Source organism: Saccopteryx leptura, chromosome 3, assembly GCF_036850995.1.
Source record: "Saccopteryx leptura isolate mSacLep1 chromosome 3, mSacLep1_pri_phased_curated, whole genome shotgun sequence".
In the NCBI taxonomy this organism is placed as follows: domain Eukaryota; kingdom Metazoa; phylum Chordata; class Mammalia; order Chiroptera; family Emballonuridae; genus Saccopteryx; species Saccopteryx leptura.
Genome location: NC_089505.1, coordinates 326,078,837 through 326,102,604, shown reverse-complemented (window position 1 = coordinate 326,102,604; position 23,768 = coordinate 326,078,837). Strand labels below are relative to the sequence as shown.

At 35.7% G+C, this 23,768-nt stretch overlaps 1 protein-coding gene across 1 annotated transcript in view; it reads right to left on the bottom strand.

The window, feature by feature from the left end:
* Positions 1-23,768, bottom strand: part of SLC26A7 (solute carrier family 26 member 7) — a 228,662-nt gene that overhangs the window by 11,997 nt on the left and 192,897 nt on the right. Inside the window, exon 15 of the mRNA XM_066372472.1 lies at positions 4,551-4,651. Within this exon, the coding sequence (XP_066228569.1) occupies positions 4,551-4,651 (101 nt within the window). The remainder of the gene's footprint in view (positions 1-4,550; positions 4,652-23,768) is intronic.

Genomic DNA, 23,768 nt, shown 5'->3' with positions numbered 1-23,768 from the left:
TCCAAGTATGATTGTGTTTTTGTCTGATTCTATTTTTAGAACAATGAGTAGATATCTTATATATTTTGGTCCTTCCTGGCTTATTATATATATATTAAGAAGTGTTATTTCTTATTGATACAACGTCCCTTTTATTATTATAAAATGTCTATCTTTGTCTCTAGTTACATTTTTTTTTCCCTAAAGCCAGCATTGTCAGATATGAGTATGGCTATACCTGCTTTTCTTTTAATATTATTTGCTTGTAATCTACTTTTGCCCTTCCAGCTTAAATGTTTCTCCTGAAAGCAGCATATAGTTGAGTTTTGCTTTTTGGTCCAATCTGCTACTCTGTGCCTCTTTATTGGTAAGTTCAGTCCATTTATACCTAGAGTAATTATTGACACTTAAGGATTTCCTATAGCCATTTTATGTTTTGTTTTCTGGTATCTCTGTGTCTTGTTTGGTTCTTCTCTTTTTTGTTTCTGTCAGTTGTTTCTGTTTAGTGGTATTCCATATTTATTTTCTCTGTTTCTTCTTTTTTAAGCTGTGTGTTTTAATAGTGGCTTTTTTGCAGGTGGTTACCATTAGGTTAAAAAATGTTCATATATACAAGAGTTCTTCCTCTTATGAATGCTTCTGTACTCCGTCCTTCTTTGCTAATGCAGATCTTTACCTTCTTCCTTTTATGTTATTGTTGTCACAAATTATCCTTGTTTTTATTGTGACCTTGTTGGAGCTTTTACTTGTAGTTTTGATTTGTTCTGTTCTTTGTGTCTGGTTGAATAACCCCCTTGACTATTTCCTGCAGTGGGATTTTCTGGTGATAAATTTCCTCAACTTCTGTATGTCTGTAAAAGTTTTTATTTCTCCTTCATATTTGAAGGATAACTTTGATATAGTATTCTTGGATGGTAGTTCCTCTCTTTTTGGACTTTGAATGTTTGGGTTCACCCTCTCCAGCTTTTAGGGTTTCTGCTGAGAAGTCTGATGATAGCTTAATGGACTTTCCTTTATATGTTATGTTCTTCTTTTTCCTAGCTGCCTTAAAGATTCTTTCTTTGTCATTGACTTTTGACAATTCTAATATGATGTGCCTTAGAGTAGGTCTGTTTGTGTTGCAGTAACTCTGCATTCTGTTTGCTTCTTGGATTTAAGGTTCTAACTCTCTCCATCAGCTTGGGAAATTCTCATCAATTATTTGTTTGAATAGGCTCTCCATTCCTTTCTCCCTCACTTCTTCTGATATACCCATTATTCTTATAATGCTCTTTCTTTTGGAGTCAGAAAAATCTTGTAGCACTCACTTAGTTTTCTCAATTCATGAATCTCTCTCTTCTTCTCTCTGTAGTAGCTCTAGTTACCTGTCTTTGATGTCACTGATTCTTTCTTATATCTGGCTTGTTTTATTAGCTAAATTTGCTACCTCAGTCTTCAATTCATGTATCGAGTTTTTCATTTCTGCTTTTAAAGTTTTATTCTCCTTGGTGAGGTATTTCTTTTGTTCATCCATTTGTTTTCTGAGCTCATTGAGATGCCTATTGGTGTCTTCTTGCATCTCATTGAATATTTTCAGAACTTCAATTTAAAATTCTCTATCATTTAACTACAAGCCTTCTGTATGATTGAGAATTTTTTTCTGGAGATTTTTCATAGTCTTTCTGAACTATGTCCCTGTCTTTCTAGACATAGCATTCAATTTCTTCTTCCTTGATCGCATTTGAGAGTAGTATTGTTAAAAATCTTAACAAAAAAGAAATAAAATATAAGAATTTTTTAAAATTATGACAAGAAGAAAAACCACTGGAAAAGAAAATTGAAAGCAAAGAAAATCTCAAAAGCAAAACATCCACCAAAAAAGAATAAAATGTTAAAATTAAAGGAAACAAAATTTAAAAAAAGAATAATAAGAAAATAGGTAAAAAGGGGGAAAAAAGAAAAATAAATTTGTTTTGGGAGGTTTTTTCCAGTAGGTGTCGCTGTATTACAATGTTTAGCTCTGTGACATTCCTGGGTTTTCTGCTGAGATTTTGCTATCGCAATGATCTAGGTGGGGCTGCAGTTGCATTGTAGGTGGAGTTTCGTTGTGAGTGCTTTACAGCTTCAGTTTTATGGCTTTATGGCTCTGCCAATGGCAATCTCAGGCTTTCTTGCACTCTTTTCCATGTTTCACCAGACCTGGGGACTGGATGTAGAGCACCTCTGTTCCCAGGAGAGAGAGTGACTCTGGAGAGCTAGCTGTGGGATTTGTCTCTGCCACTCTCTGTACCACAAGGTGAGGAAGGCAGGATCTGAGAGGCTGGTGGCATTGCACTTTAGCTTTCTCTGTCTCTGCTGATTGTGGGCTGTACACAGACCACAGGAGCATTAGCCATGACCGTGTGCTCTAGGCAGTTTGGTTTAAATACCCCCTGCCCCTCTGTCTCACTCTTTCTCCCAGAAGAAAGAGGCCCAATCAGTGTGAGTTTTCTTCCTTATACCCCTCAGACAAAATCCAGACTTCCTGAATTTCCCTCCTCCTTGTAGTCCAGCAGAGAAAAAAAATCCCAGTCACTCTAGGTTTGTCTCCTCTCCTCTTCAAAGCCCACCATGAGTGCATTTTATCTTCCACTCCCCTTTTCAGCCCATCCCACCTTTAGTCCATTCAGTACACGGATCTTTCAGGCATGCCTGCAAGCTCATGTGGGGTTCCTTGCTGCATGATAGTTATTCAGTTTGTTGAGATTTTAAGGGGAGAGATCCGGAGTATCTCTCATGGTGCTATTACTCTAACATCATTCTCCTTTTTTTTTAATTCAGTGAGAGGAGGGGAAGCAAAGACAGACTCCTGCATGTACCCCAACCAAGATCTACCTGGAAAGCCCATTTTGGGGGATGCTTTGCCCATCTGAGACTATTGCTCCATTGCAACTAGAACCACTTTTTAGCACCTGAGACTGAGGCCATGGAGCCATCCTCAATGTCCAGGGCCAATCCACTCCCATTGGACCATGTTTGTAAGTGGGAGAGAGAGTGAGAAAGAGATGGAGAGTAATAGAGAAGCAGATGGTCATTTGCTTCTCTTGTGTATCCTGATCAGGAATCAAAACCAGGACTTCCACACACCAGGCTGACACTCTACCACTGAGCCAACCAGCCAGGACCCAATATCCAATTTCAACTTCTTCCCATGAGTAAATAATGCAAGACTACCATATCCTCCATAAGTATATAAACAATGGGACAAAAATATATAAACAACTGATTTCAGACAATGAAAACAGGCAGCAAAGGACTAAGTTTACTAAAAGAAAGCAAATAAATGAGGCAAACACTTTGATCATCTCAACTTTCTGTGGCAAAGTAGCATAGAGGGGAAACCCAAGCAAAATAAAACCATTTCACTAACCTGAACAGACAGAATGAGAGTTCAGGAAGAATTGGGTGGCTGACATTTGTGACGGTAATAGAAAGGAGGAAGATATGCAGAGAGAGAGAGCTCCAGAATTGTTCATAGGTCTTAATTAAGGTTTTGACTGAATACGAAGCCACACATAAGGAACACTGCATGCAGAGGCAGATTTAACGGAGGGTACACTGGGCATGTGCTCTGGGCCCCAACTTCTGAAGGACTCCGCAAAACCCCAATTTTACACTTTTTTTCTAATGTAAGGGAACCAATAATTTCTTCTGCACCTGGGAACTCAACTGACCTTAATCCTCCTCTGACTGCATGAAGTTAGGATAAGGAACACCTCAGGAACAAACACCAGAAAATGAGGTCAGCTGAGCTGTATACAGTAGAAACTGAGGGAGAACTGAGGACAGATGAGTAGATGTCAAGACCCTTTCCCCAAATTTAGGGTACTAAAGTAGAGAGCAAATGGGAATAGGAAAGGAGATACATTTCTTGTTGAGTTATTATTTACTTAAGAGAAGAAGAAGAAATTCCAGAAGTGTCTAGTGTTTCCACAGAATTGGAAAAATTAGGTAGTCTTTCCTCTGTAGAAATGGAGGCTTGTGATCTATGTCAATTTTAAAGAAATAAAACTTTTGTTTTATTTTTAGCATACCAGGATGTGTAAATACTCCATGGAGATTATGGGGTAAAAAAGTAAGCACCATCATCCAAGAAGATAGAGAAAACTTACTGCAATAGGCACTATTTCAGAGACTAAGAATGGTATGGGGTCAAACTTTATCTAGGAATGATATAAAAGAGAATATCCTGTCACCACCAAAGCCACTTGTTTATCATGGATGGAACTTTTCTCCTATCAAAAAGTCTTAAGATAACTGCCTAGCATATGCTATATTTACATCTTAAGTTTATGTTCTTTTATTTCTATCTCATGTAAATATCCCTATCTATGGCCCCCACACATGCACATAACTAGAAAGTTTGATGAGATCTCCTGAAAATAATTTTACAGTAGCGAAAAGCATAAAGTTTTATGTCCTTTGGAGAGAATGGGTGCAATGAGTACTGAAACAAACAAGGTCAAGACCACAGAGCTGAGAAAATAGATGATGAAAACCTTGTTACTTAAGAGAAGGAAAGGAATCAATCCAAACATAAATTGTGTAAATACCTCAACAAGAACGCAGACTCCAGAATAGTCAAAAAAGTCCAATCCACTGCAATCCAGGATTAAAAAACACTTCTCATTTGGGTAGGATTGTGATGCTTCTTCTGTAGGAGGAACATAGACTTAAAGAGAATTCTTAGAAATCTCTGCTGTTGAAAAGTGGAACAATAATAGTGGCTTAGATCTAATAAGACTAATTCCAAACATTTTTTAATGTTTACATTTTTCAATTAATTACTAATTACTTCTAAACTATTTAATTGTTGTTTATTCCAATGTTACTCCTGGTGATTATATAACTCAGAGAAGATGGGATAAGTTAATTACCTGTATCATTTTACAGATAGCTAAACTGAAGCTCAGCAAGTTTAGACCATTTAGAAAAACTGCCTGGCTAGTTAGTGCCAAACAGACTAGAACTGAGGCCTCAAGATGTTCTGCAAAGTTACTCTTTCCACAATATCACACAGTTTTCTTCATGGCTATGTTCAGAGGTAGAGCCCTGTTTTGTGGTGTTTGGTGTTTATACCATTTTGGAGTTATACTTTTAGAGAAAAATTTATTGTTGAATCTTGTGTTTTGGCCTCAGAAATAATCTAAACAAGGGGACCTGAAAATTAAGTTTATTAAGTTTCATTGTGTTCAGTTTACCTCTGAAAGCACCTGTTGAGAAAAATAAATTTTACTTAGTAGCTTATAACTTCTTCACTGTTGTCTTAAGAGCCACACTTTCCTCATGTGAAATGACATATTTCTAAAGCAATGACAGGCCACATTCAAGGTCACTTTAAGGAGTGATGAGGCTCTCAAAGCAGATATAGTAGACTAAGAATTTCTCATCATCAGAAAATAAAATCCATCAAATAAATTCCAATTAATTAATTAATATAAAGTTCTCTAAAAATGAATTCTTAATTAGAATAGTTTTGCCACTTAAAATGCCCATAGTTTGTTCATATGATAGTAACTAAAGAGCGGGAATATGGTAATTTCTCAATTAACATCGAAAAGAAGTATAAAGGAAATTGTGTACTTTTTAAAACTGTTGCTTAGAGGAAAAAACAAGGAAATGAAAAATATATAGACTAAACACTGAACACTTCATATGTAACTGTTAGGAAATGGAGAAATGCTACAAAATTATTTTAATGTATTTGAAAACTGCTATTCAGGTATAAGACTTGTTTCCAAGTTTCATCTTTCTATCTATATTAATAGTTGTTAATTGAAGAAATAACTAGAACATATGCAATATTCTTTTTCTTTTTTTGAAATTTAGTAAATAGTGTAAATGTGAGAAAGGTTCTATTTCTTCCAGAAGCTTATCCATGAGTGGCAAGGATAGGATTGGCATATAAATACATGTAACATGATTTAAAATTTTTTAAAAGAGTAGAAATTTATAAAAAGAAACATCTTTGAAATGAAGGCTTCATGAAAAAGTAGCTTTGAAAGATTATATGATTTCAAAAAGCAGAAATAATATGGAGATATAAACATTCTAATCATATGAACAGCTGTAATTAAAAAATGATAATAAGTTTGATATCTAAAACTCCTTCTCCTCCCATTCAACCAACATTTACTGAGGATTTGCTGTATGCCAGGCACTTCAGATGTGCTGTTTCCTTACTTCCCCCATGGGAAGGAGTGCTAAGCAGTAAGTATAGATTCCAATTATGCTACCATTTGCCTAAAATGGCAAATTAGAACCTCAAACAAAATGGGAAGTAACCATAATTTAGCTCATCCACTGACCACTCAATAGTAATTATTATCATGCACTATTTGTCTAATTAAACATAGAACTGACCTCTACTATGCATAAGCATTTATTTATATCCTCAGATATGTGTCCCTGCTCATTACCAGAGATAATATGAAATTCAGCTCACAAGAAAAAGAAAAATACATATCTTAAGCAAAGAGAAGCAGTAGACTGTTGACTGGTATTTATTCATTTTCTCTCTTAGTCACACATACACACGCACACATTAGTTTATAAATACTTTATTGAACTTTGTTTAGTTACAGAAAAGGAATTACTAGAACAAAATTAAATAAATTGCATATTATTTAATCTCTGCCATGTATTTCTTTGCATATTTTTATAATTCATAAAAACATAATATAATTAAGAAACATAAAAATAGATAAAACTTAAATATTAGATAATATTTCATAGACAAATTTAATATTCATATGATGTACATATATAAAATATATAATGGATTAGATATTTTATCAGGTTAGATATAAAAATAGCTTTAGTAACACTAATTATATTTTCAATGTACCTTGGAGTTCAATATTTGAAGGATTCCTATTCGCATACTTTTCAACATACCTGATTTAGAAAACAAAATGTATATAATTTCTTTAAAAGCAGTAGTAGATTGAAGTCAACTGACACTAGCTTTTTTGACATATTTTCAATATGTCAAATGTGTCTGTACCTTCTCATCTCCATGTTTAATAACAGCGTGTTAGTAATTTGAAACTAGTCATAGTAGAATTATTTACACCATGGAAATTGACAAATGCTATAAGTCAGCAATTCTCCATCATTGCACAACACATTCTCTAGTCAAAGAGTTGTTTGTTAAAAATTTATCAGCACATAACTGCTTTAATGTAAGGAATCTAAGATGGCAGCAGAGTAGGTGCATATTACACTTATCTCCTCCCAGGCCCAAACTGTAGTAACAACTAAATTTTAGACCAATCATCTGAATAACCAACTCAAGACTAAATGAGGGAGTGTCTTATAACCAAGAATTCACAGAAGAAGCCACATCAAGACTGGTAGGAAGGACAGAGATTTTAAAAAAATGATTTCACTCCCATGAATGGTAGCTGAGGTTCTGGAAGAAGGTTCTGGAATATGAGAAGTGTGGGGCTTAAACCACAAGCCAGGTTTCCCCCAAAGCACAAGAATCTGGTAGAGGCACCCATATAGCATTCTGCTGTGAAAAGCAGTGAGGATTTGTTAGAAAGAGACAAGTTTTCAGAGATCCAAGTATCTTCTCAAAGGCCCAATGCACAAAACATCATTCATAGCCAATTACCCTCAGTTCTGGTGGAGGGAAGGCTAAGCAAATTAAAGCTGCATAAGGAAAGGATGAGGTTTGTGATTTTAAGGAGAGACACAGGGGGATCAACCACCAGGATCCTTGTGCTGAGTAATTTTTCCATACCACAGTTGCCATATTTCTTGGGTGCAGTACTTCCCTCCATACAGCATCAGCCTGGAAGAAAGCAATTTCTCCATTCTCTGGGCTTCCTCTTGCACCACCCTGCAGATATTAGGCCTTGCCAAGGAGTCAGCAGCTTTGCTCAGGGAGTAGATATAAGGACAGACTTAGGGGCTGACAGTGCCTCAGTTGCCTAGTTCTTTGGTGAGGGCCATTTCCTACACTTTCTTGATAACCTGACAGAAGATTTAGTAGAACCATCCTCCTGGCACCAACATATCCCCCATCCAAGATCCAGAAGCCTAACCTAGCTGGCTCCTAGTATATCTTCCTGCTGAGGTCAAGGAAAAAGCCAGATTGACTGAGACCTATGATTCTGTTTTGGAGGCATAACCAGTATATCACCCTCAGGGAAGATCCACTAACCCCGTATTTCTACCTCCACCAGAGATTCTTTTAGTGACTAAGCTTAACAGGCAGCCAAAAGCCAAAGGAAGTAAAGGTGTATCTCAGGGTGCTGGAGGAATTTGTTGACATGCCCCTGGGCCCAGTGCATGTAAAATTTAGGCTTGGTATGTGGCTTGATCCTTCCTGCATACATATAAGTAAGGTAGAGGCAGCCACAAATTGTGGATCACTTGTAGTTGCAAATATGTTGCCAAGGTCTAGTCATAGGCAGTGTCTTACATTGGCCTAAACCAGGTTTCTTCTCAAAAAAACTCAGAAACATTATACCCAGTAAACAGCTTCAGACAATATCAGAGCAGGATCTAATTAGCTTCACAACTGGCATATCAAAAGGAAGTTCTTGTCAGACACCAAATTCAGCTGAGGCAAATTCCACTTTCTGTTGTCAGCACCTAATAGCAGCTTGCACCCTTGATCAAGGTAAAGCCTCACAGTCAGCCAACCAGAGGTTCAATCCTATGCACAACAGGCTAATAGCAATAAAAATTCAATTACAACAGGAAAGCCAACATAACCTATACAAGGGATACTTTTGGTGCATTGAGCCCAGCACTGCTCCATTGGATCCAATAGAACACCAAATATATATAAGGACACCCCACAAAGACTGGGAATCATATTAGATCTATCTAATACACAGAAACAAACACAAAAAAGCAGACAAAATGAGGAGACAAAAACAGGCACCAAATGACCAAACAGGAGAAATCTCTAGAGAAAAACCTAACAAATAAAGAAAAGCAATTTATTAGATACAGAGTGTAAGAAATAATTATATGGGTGCTCAAAAACAAAGTGAGAACTTTAACAAAGTTGAAAAGAACATAGAAAATATTTTTAAAAAGTCAGAAATGAAGAATATATCCAAAATCAAGAATACACCGAAGAAAATAAATAGTAGTTTGAATGAAGCAGAGGATCAAATCAGATATTTGGAGACAAATTAAGAAAAAAATTCCAACTAGAGCAGCAAAAAGAAAAAAAGAACTTCAAAGAATAAGGAGAATTTAAGGGATCTTTGAAACAACCTGAAGAGTAACAACATCCATATTATATGAATACCAGAAGGAGAGAGAGAGCAAAAGATTGAAAACCAATTTGAAGAAATAATTTCCTAACACACTAAAGAAGAAATGCAAACAAGTACAGGAAGCAAACAGAATCCAAACCAAGATGGACCCAAAAAGGCCCACACTAAGATACATAATAATTAAAAAGGCAATGGTTAAAAACAAAGAAGAAATTTAAGAAACAGCAAGATAAAAGCAGTTAGTTACTTACAAATGAGCTCCTAAAGGACTGCCAGCTAACTGCAGCAAAAATATTTCAGGACAAAGAGTTTGTCATGAAATAAGCAAAGTGATGAAAAACAAGGAACTATGATCAAGATTATTTTAAACAACAAGTCTATCATTTAAAATTGAAGAAATAAAGACAAAAAACTAGCTAAAGGAGTTTACTGCCACAAAACCAGTATTATATGAAATGTTAAAGGCCTTGCTTTAAGAAGAGCAAGGAAAAAATAACAGAAGAATATAATTAAAATATAAAATGGCAATAAATATGTACCTATCAATAATAACTTCAAAATTAAATGATTCAATCAAAAGACACATGGCAGCTAAACAGATAAGAAATCAACACCAGATATATGCTATTTACAGAGATATACCTCAGAATGAAAGACCCACAAAAACTAAAATTAAAGGGATGGAAAAAAGATATTTTATACAAACAGAAATTTAAAAAATAGCTGCATGGCAATACTTATATTTGAAAACATAGACTTTAAAACAATGGTTATATTAGAAGACAAAAAAAGATACTACATAATGATAAAGGGAGTAACCTGACAAGAGATTATAACCCTTGTAAACATTCATACACTCAGTATAGGATCAGCTGAAAATGTAAAGCAAACCTTGATAAAAATAAAGGGAGAAATCAATAACAATACAGTTATAATAGGGGTTTTAACACTTCATTGACATCAAAGATAGATCTTCCAGAGAAAATCAACATGAAAATTGCAGCTTTAATGACAACACATTAGATCAGATAGATTTAACTAATATCCTCAGAGCATTTCACTCTAAAGCAGTATTAGTTTCAAGTGTACATGGAACATTCTCTTGGCTAAACCACATATTAGAGCACAACAAAAGTCTCAATAAATTTTTTTTCTGTATTTTTCTGAAGTTAAAAGCAGGTAGGCAGTCAGACTTCTACATGTGCCCAACTGGGATCCACCTGGCATGCCCACCAGGGGCGATGCTCTGCCCATCTGGGGCATTGCTCTGTTGTGGCAGGAGCCATTCTAGTGCCTGAGGCAGAGGCCACAAGCCATCCTCAGTGCCTGGGCCAACTTTGCTCCAGTGGAGCCTCAGCTGCAGGAGAGGAAGAGAGAGACAGAGAAGAAGGAAAGGGGAAAGGGTGGAGAAGCATATGGGTGCTTCTCCTGTGTGCCCTGACCAGGAATTGAACCCAGGACTTATACATGTCAGGTTGACACTCTACCTCTAAGCCAACTGGCCAGGGCCTCAATAAATTTAAGAAGTTTTAAACCATATCAAACATCTTCTTTGACCATTATGTTGTAAAATTTGGAATCAATCTCAATAAAAAACTCAAAAACACAAAGACATGAAGACTAAGTAACATGTTACTAAACAATACATGGGTTAACAATGAAATCAAGGAACAAATCAAAATATACCTTAAAACAAATGAAAATTAAAACACAACACAAAATGTGTGGAACATAGCAAAAGCAGTAGTAAGGGGAAAATTCATAACATTATAGGCCTACCTCAAGAAAAAAATGTCTTAACCAACTAACTTGACACTTAAAGGAACTAAAATGAATTACAAACAAAGCCTGGAGTAAAAGGAAGGCAATAATAAGGATCAGAGTAGAAATAAATGAAACTGAGTACAAAAGCACAATACAGAAGATCAATGAAACCAAGAGCTAATTCAGAAAAAATAAACAAGATTAACAAACATTTAACCAGGCTCATTGTTGGGCAAAAAAAGTTTGTAAAATTTGTGTTATTTGGTTTTGCTCACTTTCATTGTTAAAAATGGCTGATGACCATGTGATTGCATTGCCCAGGTGTTACTGTTAATTTCCTCATGCTTGGGAAGAGGCTTGGTTACGCTAATGTGTGCTGGAGGGGGAGTTGTCACACAAAAAAGTTTGTGAAGAAGGAGGAGCTAGGGGGCCATTTTGGGAGAGACTGTGTTGTTGCAGAGGAGGCAGGCAGACAAGATGGCAGAGTGCTGAAGGGGAACAGAGGTGAAGGGCTTTGTGAGCTCCATTGAACTGGTGGGGTCTTTTTTTTTTTTTTTATTCATTTTAGAGAGAAGAGGGAGAGACAGAGAGAGAGAGAGAGAGAGAGAGAGAGAGAAAGAGAAGAGGGGGAGGAGCTGGAAGCATCAACTCCCATATGTGCCTTGACCAGGCAAGCCCAGGGTTTCGAACCGGCGACCTCAGCATTTCCAGGTCGACGCTTTATCCACTGTGCCACCACAGGTCAGGCCAGAACTGGTGGGGTCTTTGATTCTAGGAAAACTCAAGTGTGTCAGTAGCTTTGTGAGCTCTGAGTGAGTGTGTTTTAGAGCCCAGTGTGTTTGTGTTTACTCACATGTTGGGTGCGAGCTAGAATAAAAGAAATGGCCCACCATTTCTTGGTTCTGTTGTTTCATTACCATCTATCTGAATCAAATGTGAACCTGCAACTTCTGGGCAGCTGTAATGGCAGTGGCAGCCTCTGGCCTTACACTCTCAAGAGAAAAAAAGAAAAGAGATAAACCAAATAAATAAAGTTAGAGATGAAAAAGGAGGAGTAACAACTGACACCAAAGTAATACAAAGGATTTTTAGAAAATATTATGAACATCTATATGCCAATAAATGGGACAATCTAGATGAAATGGATAAATTTGTAGAAACATACAATGTTCCAAAACTGAATAAGGAAAAATCAGATATTCTGTATATAATCTGCATAGACAGATTATACCTAGTAAAATTGAAGCATTAATCAAAAAACTCTCAACAAACAAAAGTCCCAGACTGGATGTTGTCATGGGTGAGTTTTAGAAAACATTCAAAGAACATCTATCTTTCTCAAACTATCCCAAAAAAATTCAAGAGGAAGGAACATTCTAAACTTGTTTTACAAGACCACCATTATCCTAATTCTAAAATGAGATAGAAACACTACAAAGAAATAAAATTATAGGATAATATCCCTGATAAATGTAGATGCTAACATTCTCAACAACATACTAGCAAATAGATCCAGCAATATATTGAAACAATTATACACCATGATCTAGTGGCATTTATTCTGACAATGCAAAGTTGGTACAACATCCTCAAATCAATAAATGTGATATACCACATTAACAAAATAAGAATAAAAATCACATGATCATATCAATAAATGCAGAAAATGTATTTGATAAATCTAGCACTGATTTATTATAAAAATTCCCAGCAAAGTGAAAATTGACAGAACATTCTTCAACACAATAAAGAACACATATGATAAACCCACAACCAAATATCATACTCAATGAATATAAACTAAAAGTATTTCCCTAATATCAGGGACAATACAGGGGTGTCTGTTATCACCAACAAATTCAACATAGCATTGTGATTCCCAGCCAGAGAAATTAGACTAAAAGAAGAAATAAAAGCTATCTAAATTGGAAAAAAAGAAGTAAAACTGTCATTATTTCAGATGACATGATACTGTATATAAAGGACCCTAAAAATTTCATGAAAAAGTTACTAGCACTGATAAACAAATTTAGTAAAGTAGCAAGATAAAAAATAAATATCAATAAATCAGTTACATTTTTATACACTGCTAATGATCTATCAGAAAGGAAAAATAAAAAATCAATACCATTCACAATTTTTTTAAAAAGAAACCTAAGAATATATTTAAATAAAAGTATAAAAGACTTCAGAAAACTGTAAGATACTGAGAAAGAAAGATACAAATAAGTGGCAACAAAAACTATATTCATGGATAGAAAGAATTAACATCATTTAAATGTCCATATTACCCAAAAGAATTTATAGACTCAATGCAATTTCTATCAAGATACCAATGGTGTATTTTACATAAGTAGAACAAATATTCCAGAAATGTATCTGGAACCACAAAAGGCTCTGAATAGCCATAGTAATCTTGAGAAAGAAAAAAAGTTGGAGAAATAATGCTACCTTCTATCAAATTATATTACAAGACCATCGTAATGAAAACAGTATGGTACTGGCATAAAACAGACATATAGATCAATAGAACATAATAGAGAGTCCAAGAATCAACACATGTCTATATGCTCAATTAATATTTGACAAAGGAGGTAAGAACATAAAATGTGGTTAAGGCAGTCTTTTCAATGAACCAGGTTGTAAAAATGAAACAAATACATGCAAAAAAAATAATAAAGCTAGACTACCTTCATATAACATTCACAAAAATAAACTCAAAATAGTATAAAGTCTTAAATATTAAACTGGAAACCATTAAAATTCTAAAAGGAAGCATAAATAGTAAAATCCCAAAGGAAAATAAAATTCAATGAGGTGATATATAAGTTTCAGGTAAATATTTCTATAACATTTGAACTGTTGATTACGTTGTGTACCCATCACCCAAAGTAAAATTATTTTCCATCACCATGTATTTGTCCTTCTTTACTACCCTCCTCTCATCTCCCTCTGCCACAACCCTCTTCCCTTGGTAACCACTTCATTTTTATCTATATCCATGAGTTGGACATGTCCTGTAGCAATATTTTTTTCTGATATATCTCCATGGTCAAGGGAAACAAAAGATAAACAAATGGAACTATATCCAACTAAAAATTTTGCACAGCAAAGAAAACCATCAACAAAATGAAATTACAGCACTCTGAAAAGAGAACACAATTGTCAATACATCTGATAAAGGCTTAATATCCAAAATTTATAAAGAACTTATGAAGCTCAACACTAAAAAAATTAAATTAATAAATAAACAAAGGACCTGAATAGACACTTTTCTAAGGAGATAGATATGTTTGATAGACATTAAAAGATGCTCAGTGTCACTAATCATCATAGAAATACACAATACAAACTAAAATCACAAAGAAACATCATGTCACACTTGTCAGAAGGGCTATCATCAATAAATCAACAAACAACAAGTTTTGGTAAGGGCGTAAAGAAAAGGGAACCCTCATATACTCTTGGTATAGCCACTGTGAAAAGAAGTATGGAGTTACATGAAAAAATTAAGAATGGAGTTACCTTTTGACCCTGCAATCTAAAATCTGGGAATATATTCTAGAACCTCGAAATACTAATTCGAAAAAATATATATGCACCGCTATGTTCACTGCAGCATTATCTATAATACTAAGATTTGGAAACAGCCCAAGTGCCCATTTGTAGAAGAGTGGATAGAAAAGCTGTGATACAGTTACACAACAGACTACTACATGGCCATAAAAAAAAAAGGAAATTTTACTTTTTCAACAACATGAATAGACCAGGGGAGAATTTTGTTAAGTAACATAAGCAAGTAAGAGAAAGCTAACTACCATATGATTTCACTCATATGTGGAATCTAATGAACAAAATGAACTAACAACAAAATAAAGATAAACTCATAATTGAGTGTAGGCTAACATCTGCTGGGGGGCTTAATGTAAAGGGTGTAGGTATTGAGCAAAAAGGGACAAAAAAGAGAAACTACTCATGAACAAAGACAATAGGGTGGTGATTGCCAAGGCAGGGTGGAGGTGAAAGAGTAGGGTGAAGGGGGATAAATGATGATGGACAAAGACTTGACTTGAGGGTGGTGAACACACAGTAAGGTGTATGGAGATGTGCTATAAAATTGGACACCTGAAACCTGCAAAATTATGTTAACCAGTGTCACCCAAATAAAATTGCATTAGAAAATAATTAGTAATTTTAAAAATTAAGTGGCTTTAATCAAATATTTAACTTAAACTACAAACATCTTTAGCACTATTTCTTAAAATGATTGTGATGACACATTTTGATATCAAAATTAGTTGAGTAGTTTTTTTTACAATCTACTTATGGTATACGGTTTTCTTATTAACAAGTGACATGTTTTTTATAATGCATGTTTTAAAAAGTTACAATCTAAACTTTCTTACCCAAAAATTTATTAGAAAATTATTAATATTAAATTCCCAAAAAATAAAAATTAAGGAAATGTCAAATCTTTCTGAGATTTTTTAAACCTCATTATTTATTTACTAAGAAATATTAGTTGTCATTGGCAATAGTTATAAAAGAGGCTTGGTTTTAAAAAACTGTAACCTGAAAAGATATTAGCAATTATTTTCTTTAGAAATATCGATTCCTTATTTTTTCTGAAATAAGCTATATAAATTATCATTTATAAATAAAATTATATTGTAGGAGTTCTATCATTGCCACTCCTTAGCCAGATAGTCATAGCCAACCAATCATGGTACATTCATTTTCCACTGAGGTCAAAGAAGACTTGAAAATTTTCATCAGTTCAATGCTTTAGGAAGCCACTGCTAGTTCATAAGAAAGTTATTTGTCAATCTGAACTTAATACAGTGAAAAAAATAATATATGTATATGTTACAAAAAGAGATTGATCTCTCCGTTTCTGTCTATCTGTCCCTATCTATCCCTCTGACTCTCTCTCTGTTTCTGTAAAAAAGAAAGAAAAGATTGATTACTGGATCTAAATAACTAAAAATTATTGGTAAAAGGATACAAAAATTATTTAAAAAACAAGTTTTATTTTATTTTCTATTCTATCACATTTATTTAACTTGTAAATTGTACTTGCATTTCTCTATTTTTCTTGTAACAATTTTATAATTGAAATGGTGATAAGTTTTTAACTATAGTGTGTCCGTAAAGTCATGGTGCACTTTTGACCGGTCACAGGAAAGCAACAAAAGACGATAGAAATGTGAAATCTGCACCAAGTAAAAGAAACACCCACCTAGTTTCTGTAGGATGATGTGGCAGCATGTGCGCATGCACAGATGATGATGTAACACCATGTATACAGCGGAGCAGCCCACAGCCATGCCAGTTGAAATGTGGATGGTACAGAGGAAAGTTCAGTGTGTTCTGTGGCTCACTAAGTTTGAATCCGTGACCAAAGTGCAACGTGAATATTGGCGTGTTTATAACAAAGTGCCACCAGAGAGAAATAACATTACTCGATGGGATAAGCAGTTTGAAGGAAACTGGCAGTTTGATGGAGAAACCCCATTCTGGTAGGCCATCAGTCAGTGACGAGTCTGTAGAGGCTATACGGGATAGCTACCTAAGGAGCCCTAAAAAATCTGTGTGTGAGCCCACATCGAACTGCACTGAATAGGTATAAAACTGGGAGAGTTTTTCTTTATTTGTTGCAGATTTCACATTTCTATCATCTTTGTTGCTTTCCTGTGACCAGTCAAAAGTGCACCGTGACTTTACGGACACACTGTATTAAAATGTTTGGATTTATCAATAGTGATACAAAAATTTCCTTTTCATTGTCTTTAATTTTACATTTAAATTTCCTCTTTCTTGATTCTTTAATTAAAATATGTGCATATTTTTAGACTATGCAGAACAAAACAAAGCAAAAGCAAAGAATTGTGTCATGTAGTTATGGAGTAATTTAAGTAAGCAATTTTAACAGAAGCAATTCATGATGTTTTTTGTAAATAAAAAAGACATCTTGGCCCTGGCTGGTTGGCTCAGCGGTAGAGCATTAACCTGGCATGTGGAAGTCCCAGGTTCAATTCCTGGCCAGGGCACACAGGAGAAGCACCCATCTGCTTCTCTATGCTTCCTCCTCTCATTTTTCTCTATCTCTCTTCCCTTTCCCACAGCCAAGACTCCATTGAAGCAAAATTTGCCCAGGTGCTAAGGATGGCTCCATGGACTGTTCCTCAGGCACTAGAATGGCACCAGTAGCAAAGGAGCAATGCCCCAGATGGGCAGACCATTGCCCCTTGGTGGGCATTCTAGCTGGATCCTGGTCAGTGCATGTGGAGTCTGTCTCTCTGCCTCCCTGCTTCTCACTTCAGAAAAATACTAATTTAAAAAAAAAAGACATCTTAATGGGAAAGTTACCATTGCAGTCAAATAAAAATCTAAATACAATAAATATTTCTGAAATCTTTCTAAAAGTAGGTGGCATTTTCTTTCACATAGGATTCTCTCAATTCTGTCATTGTATAAATTTTATTGTCATAACCATGTATTCTAAGACTCTAGGTAAAGCAAACAGCACTATAAAGATCACATTGTCCTAGAAAGAATAAAATGAATTTGCAACTAATATCCTGCTTTAATCAAAATGATGTAAACTTGTAGCATGTACACAGAAGACAACTAATCTATACCCATGTAGAATGTGGTAAACTATGGGCTTTATCAACAAAAACAACATTTCAGAAAAAATATATAACATTTGTGGGCAAGCATTAAATTCCAAACTGTGGAAGTTGAATCTTTGCTGTAAAATATTCATTAATCCATTTAATAAAAAAGTATTCATAGTTGCATAATTTAGACATGCTTTTCATAAACTTCAAAAGGTTCTTGACAGTCTATGAGTCACACATAATTTTTAATAAAAGAACGCATTTTCTGTTTATATCAATTAACTATTGAGAAGCAGATTTACATCCTTAATATGCCAAGAAAACAGAGATAAGAAATATTTAGGACAAACAAAAACACTATCTTCTGAAAACATATGCACATATATTTGAGCACCTCATTCATTCATTTATTGACTCAAGCAGTTAGTCAATATCAATACATTCTGTGCTTACCATATACACCAGAGGTCCCCAAACTTTTTACACAGGGGTCCAGTTCACTGTCCCTCAGACTGTTGGAGGGCCAAACTATAAAAAAAACTATGAACAAATCCCTATGCACACTGCACATATCTTATTTTAAAGTAAAAAAACAAAACGGGAACAAATACAATATTTAAAATAAAGAACAAGTAAATTTAAATCAACAAACTGACCAGTATTTCAATGGGAACTATGCTCCTCTCACTGACCACCAATGAAAGAAGTGCTCCTTCTGGAAGTGCGGCTGGGGCCGGATAAATGGCCTCAGGGGGCCGCATGTGGCCCGCGGGCCATAGTTTGGGGACCCCTGATATACACTGTCCTAAAAACTGCAAGTAGAATGGTGAACAAAAAAGATGATAGTTCTTGCCCTCAATAAACTCACAATCATGCTAAAAAACCAGTCCACTGAATTAGTTATTTAAAATGTAAAATGTCTTGGAGGGAAAAGGAAAAAAGTGGTAAGGAGATAAAGGAATGATTGATGTGGTAGAAAAAATCATGGCCTCCCAAAATGTCTAAATCTTAATCTCCAGAAATGAATATGATGCCTTACATGGCAAAGAGGCTTTGCAATTTCATTATTGAGGAAGTCCTTGATTTTGACATAAAATGGGGAGATTATACTGGATAACTCAGAGGGTTCAATTTAATGACAAGATTCCTTATGAGAAGGAAGCAGGTAAATCAGAGTCAGAGAAGATGTGGTAATGAAAGATAACCTCAGAGAAAGAAGAGATTTCTGTTACAATGCTGATTTAAAAATAAAGGAAGGGGCCATAAGAAATACAGGCGTCCTCTAAAAATGAGACTCATAGACATAGATAAAAGTGAAGTGATTACAATGGGGTAGTAGTTGTGGTGAAGGGGGTGGGAGAAGGGGAGTAAAGAGGGACAAATATACACTGTCAAAGAATGATTTGACATTGGGTAAAAGGCTTACAATACAATCAACAGTTCAAATGCTATAGAAATATTTACCTGAAAGCAATGTACTCTTATTCATCAATGTCACCCCATTAAATTCTAAATAAAAAATTTTGAAAACTAGATATTATAAAGAGCAAGAAAATATAGAAATGGATTTTCTATCACCATTTCATGTATTGCTTTCTGATTATTCTGTATCTCATTTGGTTCTCTCTTCTTCTTTTTTTTTTTTTTTTTTTTTTGACAACTGTTTTTGTTTGGCAGTATTCCATACTTTTCCCCATTTTTTTAAGCTACCTGTTTCATTAGTGTCATTTTCATGAGTGGTTACCATTAGATTATTAGAAAAAGTATTGACATATTTAAAAGAATCCATTTATCTGGTGAGTGCTTCTACACTCATCCTCTTTTGCTACTGCTGATCTTTATCAAGTGTCAATAATTATTCTAAATATAAATAATGGATTGAACTCACCAATAATGAATTAAACTCATAAATATAAATATAAATGGATTGAACTCACCAATAAAGAAGCACAGAGAAAAAGATTGGATCAAACAGCAAAACCCAATCATAAGCTGCCTTCAAGAGATACATCTCTGCTTCAAAAATAAAAGTAGACTCAAAGTGAAAGGTTAAAAAATGATTCTCCAAACAAATAGTTCTCAAAGAAAAGCAAGTGTAGCCATGCTCATATCTGACAATGCTGAGAACAAGATAACAAAGATAACCAGAGGCAAAGATGGACTTTTTATAAAAATAAAGAAGACACTGTGTCAGGAAAACATAACACTTCTTACTATATATGCACTGAACCAGGGAGCACCAAAATATATAAGATATTTATTAACTGATCTAAAAATAGAAACAGGCAAAACACAATCATATTTGAAGATTTCAACAAATCATTGACAGTCTCGATTAATCTTCAAAACAAAAAAAAAATCAATAAAGAAATATTGGCTTTGCAGGATCTATGGGGGTACAGTGGATAAAACACCAATCTGAAATGTTGAGGTTGCCAATTTGAACCCTGGGCTTGACTGGTTAAGGCATAAATGAAAGTTGATGCTTTCTTCTCCTCCCCCTTCCTTCCCTCACCCTATCTTACTCTCCAATCTCTAAAAGAAATATATAAAATCTTTTAAAAAATAAATTGGCTTTGACTGACACACTAAACCAAAGGGACATAGATATTTAAAGAACATTTTATCCCAGAACATGAGTATATATTTCTCTCTAAGATACATAGAACATTCTCAAGTAAAGACTATATGTTGGGTCACAAAACTACATCAACAAATTTAGAAAGACTGAAATTATACCAAGCCTATTTACTGACCATAAGTCTTTGAAATCAGACTTCAACTGCAAAAAACAAGTAAAAAAACCCACAAAATATGGAAATTAAACACCATGCTTCTAATAAATGACTAGGTCAAAGAAAAAATAAAAACAGATTAAAATATATATACAGACAAGTGAAAATGATAACACAACATATCAAAATATCTAGGATGCAGCAAAAGTAGTAATAAGAGTAAAATTTATATCACTATAAGCTTATATCAAGAAATAAGAGAGATCCCAAGTAAACAACCCAATATCACACCTTAAGAAAATAGAAAAAGCAGACAGCCAACTAAATGGGAAATGTTATTTTCAAACAATAGCTCAGATAAGGGCCTAATATCCAAAATTTACAAAGAACTCACAAAACTCAACAACAAACAAACAAGCAATCCAATAAAAAAATGGGAAGAGGACATGAACAGACACTTCTCCCAGGAAGAAATACAAATGACCAACAGATATATGAAAAGATGCTCATCTTCTTTAGTTATTAGAGAAATGCAAATCAAAACTACAATGCGATACCACCTCACACCTGTTAGATTAGCTATTATCAACAAGACAGGTAATAGCAAATATTGGAGAGGCTGTGGAAAAAAAGGAACTCTCATTCACTGTTGATGGGACTGTAAAATAGTACAACCATTATGGAAGAAAGTATGGTGGTTCCTCAAAAAACTGAAAATAGAACTACCTTATGACCCAGCAATCCCTCTACTGGGTATATATCCCCAAAACTCAGAAACATTGATACGTAAAGACACATGTAGCCCCATGTTCATTGCAGCATTGTTCACAGTGGCCAAGACATGGAAACAACCAAAAAGCCCTTCAATAGAAGACTAGATAAAGAAGATGTGGCATATATACACTATGGAATACTACTCAGCCATAAGAAATGATGACATCGGATCATTTACAACAAAATAGTGGGATCTTGATAACATTATACGGAGTGAAATAAGTAAATCAGAAAAAAACAAGAACTACATGATTCCATACATTGGTGGGACATAAAAAGGAGACTAAGAGACATGGACAAGAGTGTGGTGGTTACCAGGGGTGGGGGGAGGGAGGCTGTGGGAGGTAAGGAGGGAGAGGGGAAGGGGAAGGGGGAGGGGCACAAAGAAAACTAGATAGAGGGTGATGGAGGACAATCTGACTCTGGGCAATGGGTATGCAACATAATTGAATGACAAGATAACCTGGACATGTTTTCTTTGAATATATGTACCCTGATTTATTAATGTCACCCCCATTAACATTAATAAAAATTTATTTAAAAAAATAGAAAAAGAAAAACAAAGACAACCCAAAATCAGCAGAACAAAAAAATAGTAAAAATTAAAGCAGAAATAAATAGAAAAAAAGACAGAAAAAGTATAGAAAAACTTAATACAACAAAAAACTGTTTTTTAAAAAAAAAATCAATAAAATTGACAAACCCTTTGCTAGAATCACTAAAGAAAAAAGGGAAAGGACTCATATAAAAAAAAATCTGAAATGAAGGAGTAAAAATTACCACAGATATAGTAGATAAAAAAAATCATTGTAGAATATTATGAACAATTATATGCAATCAAATTCAACAGCCTAGAAGAAATAGATAAATTCTTAGAACTATACAATGTTCCTAGACTGAGTTAAAAGGAAGTAGAAAACCTAAATAGGCCCATTAGCATGGAGGAAATAGAAACAACTACCAAAATCTTCCCCAAAAATAAAATTCCAGAACCAGAGAGCTACATTAGTGAATTCTACCAAATATTCATAGATTTTATTCCTACCCTTCTCAAACACTTCCAAAAAACTAGAAGAAGCAATACTTTTTTACAATTTTTTATGAGGCCACTATTACCCTCATACCAAAACCTAGCAAGTATAGTACACAAAAAGACAACTACAGATTCCAAGATGGAGACTGAGTAGGCAGACATTACAACTGCCATCTCTCAGGACCAAATTGAATTACAAGTTAATTTAAGAACAATCATCTTAAAAAACCAATTTGGAGGAGGTGGCAAGATGGCAATGGAGTAGGCAGATGTACCAACTTCCACCTCCCAGAAACAAAGTAAATTACAACTTAATTTTAAGAATAATCATCTGGAAAAACCAACTTTGGACTAAACTAAGAGGACTCTTTAACCAAGGATAGCTAAAGAAGCCAGATTGAGACTGGTAGGAAAAGCATGGAAAAGGCTTCTCAGCTCCCAGGAGCAAACGGCAGCCTGGTGGGACTCGCGTGGTGGGAAGTGAGTTTAGCAGATAGGGGATGGTCCTGGGCCCCAAGAACAAAGCCCCAGCCTGCAGCCCCATGTCCTAGAATAAGTGTACAGACAGTATTTCGCTGAGAAACAAGCCAGGATACTCTTTGCAAGAAAGAGACAGATTTCTCAGACCCAGAATTCTTCTCAAAGGGACTTGTCAGAAAACCTCTTTCACAACCACTTGCCCAAAACTCCAGGGGATGGGGAAAGCTGAGAGTACTGGAGTAGCAGGAAGAGAGTGTAATCTAGGAGGCACAGGGAGAAACACTTTGAGGGACAGCCATGCTAACCCCTGGGCTGAGTCACTCCCCAAATCTAAAGTGAATATTTTTCCTGGAACCAGCAATACCAGCAAAGGGAAGCAGGTCACCAGCCAAACAGAAGCTCTCCTGCTGCACTCAGAGTATAGTTGCTTAAAAGCAGGGAGCCTTCAGGAATACAGTATTGAGTGCTAGGGTCTGAGTTGCAACGCCCCCCCCCACACACACACTGGTGAGTGCTTGCCAGAGGGCAATGGCGGAGGGAAGCAAAAGTGTGGTCCCATCTGTGGGGCAGAAGCTGGGAGCTGGCTGCAGCTGTGACCCAGGCATGAGCACAGTCCTGACCACAGGCTATGACTGAGTCCTTGCATAATTGCAGTCCCACTGGGTGGGGGTGGAGGCTGAGGGTGGCTGTGGCAGTAGAAGGGGTGAAAAAAAGTGGTCCAACCTGTGGCTTCAGGCTGGGTAAGCAAGAGCTGTCCCACCTGCAGTCCTGCCCACAGGGGCAAGGTGAAAGCCAAGGAACTGGCTGAGACCAGTGGCTGAGCACAGATGCAAAGCCCCACACACAGGGCTGAGGCTTGCAATCCCTGGCATGTGAAAGCATCCCTACTGATGGGGGTGGGGTGAAGGCCGAGGGAAGCCAAGTCTTGTAGCCCAAGCACATGAACACAATAATGCCCATGGAGGAGAGGTGGGAACGGCAGTGACCACCACAGTGGGCCAGTGCCAGCAAAACCCGTACCCAAACTCCTGAGGTGGCAGTCCTGAATACAGACTATACATAAGGAACACAGAGGCCACACCTATTGAAATCCTGTGGTCACACCCTTCTTATACACAGA